This window comes from Chironomus tepperi, unplaced genomic scaffold (genome assembly GCF_022539635.2).
Source record: "Chironomus tepperi strain 1889 unplaced genomic scaffold, CSIRO-AGI_Ctep_v1 contig_3, whole genome shotgun sequence".
Lineage (NCBI taxonomy): Eukaryota > Metazoa > Arthropoda > Insecta > Diptera > Chironomidae > Chironomus > Chironomus tepperi.
In genome coordinates, this window is record NW_027226125.1 from 67,193 (window position 1) to 82,370 (window position 15,178).

Sequence of the window (15,178 nt, forward strand, 5' to 3'; positions counted from 1 at the left end):
TTTCATAAAATATGACCCAGGTTCAGAGTCGAAAACTAGCCTAACTACGGATTTTAGGTCATTTCTACGACGTGTGCCTTAAGGAAAATATTTATTATTTAAACTTTTAAATTCTATTTGGATAATACAATAAAAATGGTTAAAGCATGTTGTTAAGGACATGATCACATTTCTTAAAAGTGCATGCACACTTCAGAAATGTTCCTACTTTGCGCTCCCTTGGTTTTTATCTTATTTGAGCAGTTTTTTTGATCCAGCCCAAAACTGTCGGTACATAACTATATATTCCAGGATAATCCTTTATAGCACATCCATATCCAAATGATACAACTCCCCAAAGTGTTCCATTACATATCAATGGACCGCCCTATAAAGTAATTCTATTAATAACTTTCTTATTCATGAATTATGTAAGTATTTACCGAATCTCCTAAACAAGAATCACGAGTTCCATCAGGTACTGATGCACACAACATACGTTCAGTTATATTCTGAAAAACCTTTTCGTAATCTAATTTACATTGATTAAAGTCATAAACTTGAAGTGTTGTCATCATAATTTGAATTGGAGGATCTGAGAGGTCATTGAAACTTTGAACTCCCCATCCAGATACAGTACATTCTTGACCAACACTTAAAGTACTATCTTCATCAGGTAACCTTGCTGGTTGAATGTTTCTGGAATATCTGATTGTACTGTTGAGTCTTAAGATTGCAAAATCATAATCATTAGTTTTTGAATTATATTGTGGATGTACGTAATGTTTAACTATACTCAATACAATTCCATCACGATCACGAAATGACGATCCAAGACGTACAGTTATTTGTGATGAAAAATAATATGTACAATGTGCTATAAAAAAAGAAGTAATGTCCATATTGTCGTGAAAAGAATTAATAGTGTCCAATTATTTTCAAAGCTTACCTGCAGTAAGTATAAATAATGGTGAGATTAGACTTCCTGAACATACGAAATCATTTTCGCTGTAGTAAACAATTTGAAATGGAAACTGTTGGATATTTGCAGCATATCCACCAACAATTTGAAATTTTCGGCAGTCAACAAAATTAATAAATAATAAAATTAAGAAAATTTTCTTTGGTACATCCAATGTGAGCCTCATGTTGACAAATGAAAATAAACTTTGAAATTTTGCTGTAGAATTTAATTTATTTCCAATCAAATTTTTATTGTTTTATCACGTTCTGCAATAATTATGCACGACTTTAATTTTCGTTTGGTTAAAACAATCCAGCAATGGACTTTTAGATTCAGTTTTCTTTGTGAATTGAAGTTTTTTTCAACCTTGCTGTCGTGCACTTTGTTGTCATTTTCTTGGAATCTTAGAATTTTTGAATTAATTTTTTCTATTTTCAATAAATCGATTTAATTTTGTCATTAAGACCGACTCTGTTTTAAATAATAAACTAATAATAAAATTTAGTTCAATATAATAATAAAATACCTTCGGGGACATTTGGTCGTTCACTTATTACAGTGTTGTTCAAACTCTATGTAGTCGAAATTTTGTGGTCCAATAAACTAAATGCAGTATACAGCTTCAGTCGAGGCTTACCACCAAGGTTGCCCTTGTGCAAACAAGTTTGAACAACACTGACTTATTATCATCCTCATTCGAAAATTGATTTTTTGAAGCATTACTAAATATCTCAACCGATCCTCCTTGCCCCCTTGAAGAGCGTTACGTTATAAGTGAATGACCTCTTCTGTGTTCCAAACGAAAGCTAATAATAACTCAATCCCTCAATGGAATAATTAATCAGAACAGGACAACATGTTCGCTAGGGCAACACAACATCGCCGTATTAACAGTAAAACGCAAAATTGCTCTTGATGGCATCGAGACACCTGATTCAGACCGTTTTACGGCAAAAACTGATATTTGTCACATTGCTCTGCTCCGGTAAAAAGCAAGAATATCGCTTACATTCTCACAATCTATTACAAACCATGAACAATGTAAAAAGGAACAAATGAATTATTTATTTATTCATCTTCATCCTGCTTACCTTATATTTATTCTTTGTGCAATGCCACTAAAGTACTTAATAGAATTTAATTGATGCTGTACAGAACATTTTCAATTGAATGCACTTTTCTGATTCCATAGAAAATAAAATTCAATTCCTAGGTACTTGTGGTGACAAAGCATAACAGCAAAAGACTGGAATTTAATATAAATTAAATTAATTTGAAATTTAAAACAAAAGAATTTCTTTTAAAATTAAAAATTGTTTAAAGTTTTATTGTTAAATGAAAATTGGTCCAACCCTGTGGGTATCCATATCTAAAGGAATTGCTGATTCTTATACAAAAAGTTTTATTTTGCAGCATAACCTTCCAAATTGTTGTCCTTGAATGCCAATCAAAAAGACAAATTTTTCAATTGTACGACGACAATTTTTATTCATGAATCAGCATTATTTGCAAATTAGCTACAAAAAGGAAGTAAAATTGCTTCTAAAAGTAGGAAATTCAGTTATTTTTAGGATGATAAGATTCATGATGGATAAAAACTGTTGTGAAGTAAATGTAGATGGTTCACCAATGGATGTTTATGAAGTGAATAAACACAAGTCTATGCTCAAAACGTGACTGAAATGTCAAATCAGATTTTATACCAAGAAGTTCGAGTAATGAACTACTTACCTTGAAAAAGTTTTCCGTAAAAACTCAAACTCATGAAATTTTGTGAAGAAATTTTACTTCAAATTGATGTCATGATTAAACCACGCAAAAATCATCTTGGTAACTGCAGTTTTATTTTGAGGAAAATTATTAGACTATAAAGTTAATTTCAGAACAAAATTATGTACGCGTGAAGTCATTTGTAAGATATTCAAATACTTGTGCCTACGTCATTTTTGAAAAAAATCAAAAGATTGAGGTTAAATAATAAAGTTTACTTAAAGCTTGTTTATAGCAGGACTCAACCGAGAACAGTGATGGGCAACCTGTGCGCCGCGGCACACTAGTGTGCCTCAAAACTTTTTTGGAAATTCAATGAACCTAAAGCCTCCTAAAGCGACACAAATGTCACACTTATGTGGCTTCCATGTGGTTATAATAAAAGAGCTTTGGATTAGCCTATAAAAGCTCCGTGGAGCCTCACTCCTGGCTACACTCTTTGAGTCGAGTGTCATAAAATACTCTCTCATTTATTTTAATGATTATAATAATTTTAGTTGAAATACTAAGAATGCAGGTAAGAAAGTCAAGGTAAAGGCCAAAGATTAATTAGATGAAAATATGATAATCAACATTTTATGAAAGAGAGGTCATAGATCATAATTGAGTGAGTATGAAACATTTTATGGAAAATTCTATTAATGAGAAGACCATCCATGCTGACCGAAAAGCTTGCCATATACCAGAAAAGATGAAAATTGAAAGAAAAAGCAACTTATCAAATTAATTTATTAAAAGTAAATTAGAAAAGCTTTTAACACATACTGTAATGACTTTACTTATTGTTTTTACATGCGCAGCAAAAATTTCCAGTAATTAACTTATGTACCTTGAAGCTTTATACTTCAAGTGAATTTAGATTATTTATAAAAAATTAAAAGCTTTTATAGATAATCGATTGTTAATGATACAAAACTAACAAGATATTCTCAGAAAAAATAAAGAACAAAGGAATTTTTTAGGGATACTAAAAGTTTGAAATCCTTTTTTGTGGTTTTGTTTGCCATTATGGTAAAAATCTGTTTCTTTCATTATCTCTTCCTTCTTCTTTTCTTAATGTTTTCTTTTTTAACTTCTAATGATGAGGAAAGAATGCTTTGTGATTAAGTTTACAACAAAGTATTAATCACGTAGATGCTTGTTCTTTATCATACATATTCAATTCCATTCAATTATTACGTTTATGGGGGAATGGAAGTGAGGTTAATTCTGATTTATAGGTTAGAAGTGCGTAAATTTGATTTTAATCATTAAAATTTGGAGAATTTCAATGTCAATTGTTGAAAAAATTGATATTCTGCAACAAAAAAGCACTTAAATATTACTGGTTTCCACAAATTTTACATTTGATATGCCATCAAATAGTTTATTCTCCACAGAGTTTATTTTTAAACGTGCTTCATTGTCTTCAATTCAGTAAATTTATCCCTTTTTTATAAGTGTATTTTTATCAATTTTAAAAGCATTTCCACGACTAGAGGTCGATCTTTCTTTTTATATTGCATCTTATTTTAAAAGAAACCATCAAATTTCACACCTTTTAAGGGTCTCTGATTTCGTCAAAGATAAAAATTTAAATCTTGTTAGGCGCTTTTCTGAAGGAAACAAACTTAAGGAAAAATATTGAAAGAAGAATTTCTTCATGGGAAACCCTCAAAATGCGATTAAAATCTTAGAACAAGTACCTTTTCACACCTGATATTTCAATGTTTTTAATCTTTATATTTTGATTCATTGTTATATTCATGATTCATTCATTATTGAAATACTGAAACTACAGTGACAAGAAGGCAGCTTAATTGACTTTGACAAATGGTTGCAACTTGGTTCTGAAGATACAAAATGTGCCGATCGGGTTATTCTTTCTTAATGTTCCAAATGATTTGTTTTAAAAATTGAAACTTTATCTTTAAGAAGGTGATTCTTATCTTCTGATTTAGCAATTGATTTCCTAACACGTGGCATGATTCTCGCGGAAAATTTCACTTTTCAAATCATCTTCAAAGACAAATTTTTTCAATAAAACCTTCATCGATGAGGCTATGGAGATATGTAATTGTATCTACGTGCTTTTTATTTTTGCAACTTTCACGAAATATTGCTTCAATGAATATACTTATATACCCTCAAGATATTCAAATCCAATTGAATTTATGTATCATTTATTCATGAACTCAAGTGACAAGAAAATGGCTTCAACTTGTAAGCTTTTGCTCCACTTGTTCACCTCTTTTTATTCTCAAGAAATGGAAGCTCAGCGAATCATTTTTCAAATAATTCAAATTTTATTACATAAGTTTTCAAGAACTGTTGAGAATTGACAATAGCAGCGAAATTAAAAAATAAAGAATGTTTTTGAAGAGTTTTGAAAATGTTTTTTGTCTTCTACCTATTTAAAATATTTCGGCTGGTGATTTAAATTGAAAATTCTTTTATTTTGAAGATATCAATACATGAAAGTATTTTTGAAATTCAAGAAAATCTTTAAAATTTAATCTCATTTCAATTATGTTTAAAAATACCAATTTGAATTCTTCAAAATCTGATTAAATTCAATTAATCTCCTACTCATTTATAATTTTTAATTAATCCATCTGAACTATCTGACCTGATTATCACAACGCTTGAGTTGGAGTAAACTGTGATGGCCTCAATTCATGCCTACATTTGGCGTTCGTATGATGACGATAGAGGTTTAGTGGAACCTTCAAAATTCCGTGGTAAGGCCTAAGAAAAAATTGCTATTCACACCCTGTTGTGGTAAGATATTTTCCTAAAACTAAGAAACGGATTGAAAATATGAAAAAGTATCATCTACAAAGATCTAGATCATATATTGATTACTCTTTTAATTTTCAGCACAGATCTAAATCTTTGTTGAATGAGAATCCACATTTAAAATTTATTTTTCTGTTATCTAAAAAATAACCTTTTTGTCTTTATTCCTAAGTATTATTTTTATCATTTAGTGTACAATTTCAATGTTTTGTAATCAGTTATGTTTTCACTTTTTTTGTTAAATGTTAATGAACTAGATTCTTATCATGTCTAACTTCATTTCTCTTAGTCGATAAAAATTTATTAATTTCAAATAGTAATACAATTTAATTAGTTATGTCACTTTGAAACTAAAGTCATATTGAGATGATAATGTCCTTGTAACAGCTTCTAATCAATAATGTGCATCAATTAATTGCAGATTGAATGAATAATTAGTAAGAATATCTTTGTTTGTTTGAGATATTTGCAATTATTCGAAATTAAATTGTGTTTTTGAAATATTTTTAATTAAAAGTTCATGGAAAGTCTAAGAACATTTAGAGGTGTACTAAAAGGTTTTTGAGGGACGAGGGTTTGAAATTGGATCGATTTGGGATATTTTTCAAAAAAATTTAATGTAAATTGAAGAATAATTTAAACCCCTGATACACAAACACACACCAAAATACTATTTAACCTCAATAAATGAAAATTTAATCAATATTTATAATTGTGACTATTTGGCATCAATCCAGACAAAAACAAACACCGACCACACTCAATTTGACTTTAGTTAAATATGATCATATCGTTTGCCATTGAAATTAATGACAATTTTGTTATTTACTAGTTATTAAAACTATTCAGAACGACTTTGTTCTGTTCTCGATACGACTTAATGTGTTGCGAAGGTCAACATGCTTTCATAAATTTTGTTTATCCTCATGGTTTTGGTGTTTCTTACAGTAATTTTTTTTACATGTCTTGCTTGGATTTATTAACAAAATAAAATAAAGACGATAAAATGGAACAAAAAAAGTTTAGTTTAACATGAAAGTCTTAATTTTATGCATTCAATTAATAAATTGAATTAATTATAAAAGTTCTTTTTTTTTGCTATGATCACCTAATAAAATATGAAACTTTTAATTACGTTGCGAAGAAGTTGTAAACATAGCATAATGAGCATGCATGCTTTGTTTGTTTTCACTTTTATTGTATGTTTTTTTGTCTTCATCTCGTAAAAATAGAGTTAGGATATGTTTATAATCTGTGAAAATATTTTCCTTTTTTAAATTCCTTTCAATTCCATTCTTTTCTCTTTTGTTTTTCATTTTATTATTACTTTTTTTTATGTTTGAATAAAACAAATAGACTCGATTAAAATTTTCATTTTTTTAGTTTCAATAAAAATTAATGTTCATATAATTAGTTATTGATTATTAGGCACATTATTATTTATAAATTTTTCTCATCATTACTTTTCTCTTTAGTGTATGCCAATAGACATTTTTATATGCAATTACTCTGAATCAATTAAATCTTCTACAATTTTGACTAGGAAGAAATACTATTTACTGTCTAGTTCTAACGGACTATTGTTCAGTCGGAGATCAATAATTCAAAGTTAACGAAAAGTTACTAGAAATAAAGAACATGAAATAATTGTTTTAAATTGATGAACAATTTCCAAAAGGAAATAATTCCCGAGTGAAACAGACTGCGATAAACTTAACTAGAGCTTTCAAACCCGTGATTAAAATGTACTGAGTCCCGGGATTACATACAATTCAATTCGGGGATTGAGAAAGTTCTTGGACCGAAACCAACGTTACTCTTGTTCATAAGTTGGGTAATCGATCTGAAATCCGGCACCAGACTGTCATTGCTCTAGGTTCAGATTTTTGATCAATTAACCAATCAATTATCAGAATCAATTATTCGATCTAGATTCTGGGAAATTACCTTGCAACCAAGATGTAAAGTTCTATATTTTTAAAAAAATTATCAATAATAGCATCAAATATAGAATACTTCTGAAGAATAAAAAATTCATAAAATTTAATTTTTGTGAATGTGATGCAAAAGCTGTTGAATATTTGCTTTTAAAAATGACTTTTGGCACACTCTATCCTTCTACCAAACATTAATTTCCCGCAAAAATTTATCAAAGTTAATTAACCATTCCAATAAAAATTACGACATGAATTAATTTCCATTTAAAAGCTGTAAAATTTGTTGGTGCTAAATTCAATTATCTTTATTAAACCACAATTAACCAACTGCCTTCATTCCAACGTAATAACATTTCATAAAATATTTTATATTCTCTGTCTAATCACATTTTACATTCCTGAGTCATTATAAATTCTGTTAATTTCTCTCAAAAACCCGCAAAGTTCATTTTCCATTCAATCTTTAAAGCTTTATTAAATTCATGTCGTAATCTTTATCATCACTAGACTCATAGTTTCAGTTTTAAATTCACTTAAAATGATTTTTAAAAAGTTCGTGTTCTATTTTATAAAATTTTAAATAATTTTGTTTTTGGGGTTTATGGGATGTAAACTGAAAAAAGTGTTAATTGAATCAATGTAAATCCCTAATTTTACAGATTTAAAAAATTCTTTTTTTTTCAGTATTTAAGAATTCCATTTCATTTAAAGTAAAATAAAAATGAATGAGATTAGTTTCTCGTTTATCGAATAACACTACTTAGTTTTTTGTGTATGAAAAGGAAACTTTTCAACTACATTTTTTTTTACTTGTTAAGTAATTCGTACAGAAAATGTTTCGATGTTTTTATTTCGTATAAATTTTACTTTTGCTGATGAAAACTTTTCTTTTTGTCGATTTTTTTTTGTTTGTTTCGGTATAAAAACTGGGAGGGATAAGTACAAAAATACAACAAAATTTCGTTGAATATAACGAATCTTTTCAAAGCTTTTAACAGTCGTTTGAAAGCGGATTAAAGACTTTTATGGTCTGTATGAATTTAAAAATTCAGACTTAAAGATTTTGTTAATGGGAACTTCATTAGATCTCACTATTGATTTGTATCCTCCGTACAATATCATGTTTGTTAAAGTTCGGATGAAATTCTGCTTTGGTCTTCCTTCGGAAAATCAATTTTTCAAGGAAATTTTTTTGACCAAATAAATGATTTTTGGAGTTTAATAAAAGCTTAGGAAGTTTAGCAAGTCAGATCCTGGTTAGGTCAAACTTTCAATATATTTAATTTTTTTTTCAGATTTTTCACATGTTTTCATTCGAGCTCCTTCTCAATGGGATTGCATCAATGTGTATATTCTTGGTTTGTTCGAACGATGTTCAAAAATTACCCAGGTCAATGCAAACATTTCAATTTTCAATTCTTTTTTCTTCAAATTTTTCGATATTTTTAAACGAAAACTACATAAACAACTTAGCTCCTCATAGCTCTGAGTCAAGTCAAATTAGATCATTTATGAAAATTCGATTAGACTTCATATAAAATTCAAATCGACTTCGAGCTCTAGCTTTCATTGTGCTGAATCTTGGACGAAAAGGATATCAAACTTCCGAAGGTTACACGAGTGTCCAGCATGTTACATATGTTTGCTTACTCGAGTAAAACAGACAAAACGAATAACCAAATCAGGTAATTTATCTTGAAAAAAATCGCAATAGAAAGTTTTCATCAACATTCATTAGTAAATGTTTCGTGTATTACTTGAAAAGATTATAGATTAATGAACTAGTATAGAATGAGCGTTTGGAAGAAGATAGAAAGATTAAGAAAAAAATGTAGTAAACTAGTAATCACAATAATTTTCATTTAAAATGTATTCTGTCTTGACAGAAGTTCAGCTGGTATTTCTAATTCATCCTCGCTGTCCAATTGCGGCTGTGTAGATAATTTTTTACCACGTCTATAACATCTCGACTCATTTAATTGCAATGATAATCGCCTTTGTCGCAATTCATCTTCATTTGTTTCATCATCATTGCCTTCGTTCCTGTTTAACGGTGTATCTACCAACCTAAATCGAATAAGATGGATGTAAAAAAGAAGCAAAAAAAAGAAAACGGTTTGGTCATTAAAAATGGAAAAAAAAAATTCATTCATCTTCATTCATGTGCGCACAAGCGAATGATCGTGACAAGAAAAATAAATATTTGAAGCTAAGGAACGCAAGAAAATAAGAATTTTAGAAGAATTTCATCCACTTAACTCGATTAAGTTTATAATCTTGGGGTCAGAAGGTGTATAGATTTCAATATTGGTTCGAATGTCCTATTGTGATGGATTTTCTTTTGGGGTTTTTAGTTAGAAAGGTATGAAAATCTATTTTCGATTCTAATTTCAAGCTTTAGTGAGAAGCATGGATCGAATTAAAAAGCAATTATGTATAAAGTGCGTTTTAATTATTTTTTTGTAATGATATTTTTCTGTTCATTTGTATTTGTGAAGGGGAAATTAAGGAAAGCTTTTCAGTATTTTATGAAAATGTGCTTGTTGTCGGAGAACATGGCTGACTATTATAATGACAGAAAAGCTTTATTTAGTTGATGATTAGATTAGCTTTTTAATGCTCATTCCTGTGTCGAAATATTTTTAAAAATTTGAATAGTTTCAAGGAAATAATTTGAAAATGGAATGAAGATTAGCTTTCATAAATCAGAAAAATGTGACAACCTCCTCACAAACCAAAGAGGTTATTAATTTATCATTTGCAATTTTAAGAAGAATGAAGGATTATAAATTGTTTAATAATGTCTGACAAATATGAACAAAATTAGATTTTTCCCAAAAACCCATCAAAATGCGGAACATTTTCAGTTGACGAATAGGAATTTTAGTTTCATTCTCAATCATCACAGACTTATTGCTCGTTACAGGACAACATATATTTTTTAGAAAATTTATTTAATTTCTTACGATATTAGAATCATATCTCGAATCATATGTGCCAAGAGACTATATTTCAACAATTGTGTGTCTAGTTCTTTGGACCACAAATCGCATTTAAACAATAATCGTATTATTTAGGGCTAGATAGGGTTTCTGAAAAACGGCATTTTTAAAAAACGGCCGTTTTCGTTTTTTTCTGAAAAATACGGGTCCGTTTTTTTAGAAACAATACGTTGTATTCAAATTAGTCCTTTTGATTTGCCAAATATGTCCATGAAAAATACTTCTAAAAGTATATTATTGACAAATATTAATTTTCTTAGTTTAAATTATTATTTAAAAATTTTTTTGAGTCGAAAAATTAATAAAATTTTTGTTCAAAAAACGGCCGTTTTCCGTTTTTATTTTTTCGAAAAAACGGCCCGTTTTCCGTTTTTTTAGAAACCCTCAACAACTAGAAATCTTCTATCTAAAATCTAGTCTAATTCAAGTTCTGCTTTTCACTCAAGATTTATTTTGAATTTTGAATGGAAACCCAAACAGACAAGGAGCATGAGTATAGGTCTGCTAGGGAAAATAGGAAAGGTTTCAACTTATCGAGTGAGTAGGATGTTAAGGGTCATTTCTACTGTGCGCTTCAAAAGTCTTTGTTTTTAAAAAATCCAATTTTTCATTAATTTTATTAAGTACACAAAAAGGTTAAAATTTTGTTTTATTTAATCTACATTAATTGTATCCAAAGCTTTATCAATTATCGTATTTTCATCGTCAATAATTTCAATTGTTAGATTTTTCTCATTTTCATACTTCTCTTCTAATTTTGTTATTCGTTGCTTAAGTTTTGCTTGTGATGATGCATATTCTCCTAATAATCGTGCTAATCTTAAATTTAAATTCTCAACAGTAATTTCCAATTTTGTAACACCTAATTCCAATGAGTCTTGCGCTTTCAGTGCATCTAAATTTGGAATAAACATTATTTAGTTTATTAAAAGATTGGATGTTAAGGCTCAAAATAAATTTATCAACTTACTCTTAAAGACCTCCTCATCAAGAAGACCATCCTTTCGTAATAATTGACAACCACGATCTGTCAATGATTGACGCGCCTCTGGATAGTCAGCTAATGTTTCCCACAAGTCACGTTTTGCGAGACAAAATAAATCAGAATATCCTAGAAAAGGTCATGACATTTGAAATCAATATGAGGAACATAATTTAATAAAATTCATGAATAAATTTACCTATTGATCTGACATTGGCTGTTCGTCGATTACCCGTTCGATTTCCAGCTATTTCCAATACAGAAACCTCACCAAAAACGGAACCAGCTCCGAGTGTAGCAAGTACAGTTGTACCGTCATCAGCCACAACCGAAAGTCTCCCTCGTTTAACAATATACATCTCTTTACCGACATCACCTTTCCGACATATATAATCACCCGGACTAAAGACTTGCAACCGTAATTTTAATACTAAAGCTTCTAATAAGCCCGGCTCACAATCCTGAAATATTCGAACTTGTTTTAATGTCTCCATGTGTACTCGAATTGCAATTTCAGCTTTAAGTTTGTCTGGTAATGCTGCCAATACCCGTTCTTCATCAAGTGCTCCACTTTGTGCCCATGTATATGCAAACCATCTGATGACCTACGGAAGTGAATAAAAAACATTTAAATGATTGTTCTTATCAACAGCATTTTTTTCTGTGTATCTGTATACTGTTAATGACTTTCTCTGGCTCAATGCCTTTTCGTTTTGTGCTAATCATCATGAGCAAATGGCAACAAAGCAAGAAAAGGAGGAAAAAAAAGATTTCTCAGCTCTCAAAAGAAAGAAATTGATACAAAAAGAACAATGTGATGAAGAAGAAAGGCATCAAATTGAAAGCGTTAATCGACCATGAGCAATTCTTTTTTTCTTCTCCTTTCTTGCATTCCGTTTCCTTTATTTGTTTATTCAAATATGAAATGCTCATTCGGGCGTTCTATGGTCTCATAAAAGCAATTTGAGGGAATAAATTGTCGTCTTTGTTCTGAAATGTTTTTGTTGTTTTTGGACGTATGAAAGTGAGTTTGAGTATTTGGAGGGTTAAGGTCTTTCAGGAGTGACCTTGAGAGGGAGCTTAAAGAGCAATTGAGACCAACAACTTAAAATGCACTACATGGAGTTCCATCTCATTAACATATAATGAGCATGATCTTGAGAGCTTGTTCATCTTAACTAAGGATCAAGCTTCACATTTATGATACAAAAAGATAGCACACGACTTAGAAATGGATGAAAATCCATATCAAGGCCTGAATGGCTCTGGCCATATTCCAGATTCGAATTAATTCGGCCTCAAGTCAGTCTGGAGTCGGATTTTTGGCTATTTCTACCCCATGTGTCTTCCGAGCAAGTTCATGTTATTGTTTTCATGTTGCTTAACTGAGTCTCAAATCCAGAATAATTATTAAACTCTCTGGTATTGAATAACAGCATCATCGACTCACTTCGACTCACTTTAACGTCATGAGATTTTCTAATTTTAATACTTTATGCTAAGGTAACCTTAATTTACCAAAGGCAATAAATTAGCATAAATTTCAAAAATTCTTCAAACTTCATATTATGTAAAAATTTCAATTCCCAAGGTTTTAAACTTTTTTATTTTCAAAACCTTTCTTGAACTGAATTGAATTTGCTAGAGATAGGTTAATAAAAATTGTGGTGATTGCAGCTGTCTAGCAAGAACAGATTTCTCATTAAATTCTGCTTCTGATACTTTGTAAGCCTTTTAATGATTTTGCCTTTTAAATTACATTGAATAATTTAATTTATCTTCAATTTTCAAATTTCAACTCATCTCGTGTTGCCAATTTTATCTTCTTCTTATGCTGCACAGATAGAATGATACAGAAATGGCAGACATCATGGAAACGTAGGAAAGAAAATCATTTCTGTAATTTAAAAGATTTTTTTTTTCGATGGAGACTTTCATTTCATTTCAAGCCAATTTTCGAAACTCAATTAAGTCAATTAGTTGAGATTGCGAATTTCTTATGTAAAAAAATATCCTAAAAATCATACAAGTCACGTCGCAATTTAACGGAACTTGTTGTATTCTTGGAATTTTGGTTTCATGCTTTGTTTTTATGTGACTTGATTAGAAATGGTGAATATAGGGATTATGTATGAAGATCTATAATCTACATACATGAGGAAATTTGTAAAGAAATTAAGAATTACAACTGGAGTCGTTTAGATAATACGTACCGTTAAAAAAATAATGTAGTGTTAAACTGTCTGTTTCTGTGCATCATTTAATATACATTTTAAGGCTTTCAATATTGATATTAACTTCCCGAGCGACACAAATTAAAAAGGCTCCGTCAAGGAGCATTTAAGACTTTCGTGTGGCAACCAAATGACTAAAAAGGAAAGGCGACTTTCTTATGGTGCTAATAAAAGAGCTCTGAAAGCCAGTGTTCAATTTCATCTGATTTTCCGACATTGAAAATCATTGAAAAATCCTAATCCACATTATGATGTTTGAGGAATCTTTAAAACTCGTGAAAATATTATGAGTATGGCTTATCTGCTCTTATTTACATAGGTATTTAGAAACATAAATTTATTCACGTTTATCAATAATATTTTTTCAATAAACTTTATGGAGATAAATCATAAATCAAGGACAAACGAATAATAATGCTTTGAGATACTATGTTTTGAGATGCTGAGTTGAAGAGATTTTGTTGTACAAAATGCTTCTTATGGCAAATTTATTTTCTTATAGCCCGAAAGGCACAAGGTAAAATTTAACTTCAGGCCAGTTAGGCTTATGCCTTAGGTCAGATTCGATGAAATATGGCCTCAAACTCGAGACAAGTCCATGACCGGATTTTCAATCATTTTTGCGCTATGTGTTTTCCGGATAAGAAGAGCTTCACATATAACATCAAATATTTCCTAATATTTTCTAGAACGAATAATGCTTAAAAGACCGTTCCCCACTCCATACATTAGAATCTAATAGAAATTTCCAATAGATCAAAACAGATAACACCTTTCACTTTCTCATCACCAAACAAATTGAAGCTTCAAAAATTTTCTAAAGAAAAAAATAAAAATAGCATTTTAAGATTCGAATATAGAAGCTTTACACATTTAACCATTGTATTCATTACATGAACAAATGAACATTCTATTGCTCAATTTTATTTAACATGGTTCATGACATTATGATGTAGGATGATATGTATGAATGAAATGAAATGATAAGATGTGGGTCGATAATGTAAAACGGAGCTTTTGCCTTTGGTTATTTACTCAATAAATTTCTCTCCTTTCAGCTATTATTTTATAGAATTTTTTTCTGAAAGCTAATCGATGAGAAAGTGTCAGTGGTGAAGGAAACAATAAATGTAAAGTCTTAATGCTGAATATTGAAGGATTGAAGTATGAAGGTTATTGTTGAATTGAATTATTTTCATGAAGTGGGTGAGTCAGGGGTAGGGGATTTGGGTGGCTTTTTCAAAAAGTTTCTGCCAATTGATGAATTATTTCCAAAAAAGGAGCGAGTTGGGGATGGCGTTTTGACTGCCAAAACCCCTTTTGCGTACACCCTTAGAATAGTCATTTTAAATCTTTAAAATGAAGTCCAAGAAGGCGCATTGCGTAAAAATTCCTGAAAATCCGGCACAAGACTTGCATGAGTCTGTCTATGCCGTTTGATTTCCGAGAATTTACGATAACTTTATCTTTTGACCTTCAATCCCTTTAACATTCCCCTTATTTCAAATCTGATGATTATTTACGAAGAATAA

The 15,178-nt window shown here is 30.0% G+C and overlaps 2 protein-coding genes across 3 annotated transcripts in view; both read right to left on the minus strand.

Moving 5' to 3' along the window:
* Positions 1 to 226: 226 nt before the first annotated feature.
* LOC139098435 (trypsin 3A1-like) lies at positions 227 to 1,127 on the minus strand. The gene is made up of 3 exons (XM_070651005.1): positions 929 to 1,127; positions 423 to 856; positions 227 to 367 (listed from the first exon to the last, which is right to left on the minus strand). Exons 1-3 carry the CDS (start codon positions 1,125 to 1,127, stop codon positions 227 to 229), a joined length of 774 nt encoding a protein of 257 aa, XP_070507106.1.
* A 7,040-nt stretch (positions 1,128 to 8,167) lies between these two features.
* Positions 8,168 to 15,178, minus strand: part of LOC139088370 (cyclic nucleotide-gated cation channel subunit A-like) — a 59,056-nt gene continuing 52,045 nt past the window's right edge. For both annotated transcript variants that reach the window (XM_070637938.1, XM_070638733.1), the window contains 4 exons: positions 11,612 to 12,017; positions 11,401 to 11,541; positions 11,175 to 11,325; positions 8,168 to 9,495 (listed from right to left, as the gene is read on the minus strand). In XM_070637938.1, coding sequence (XP_070494039.1) covers positions 9,291 to 9,495; positions 11,175 to 11,325; positions 11,401 to 11,541; positions 11,612 to 12,017 — 903 coding nt within the window. In that variant the 3' untranslated portion in view covers positions 8,168 to 9,290. The remainder of the gene's footprint in view (positions 9,496 to 11,174; positions 11,326 to 11,400; positions 11,542 to 11,611; positions 12,018 to 15,178) is intronic.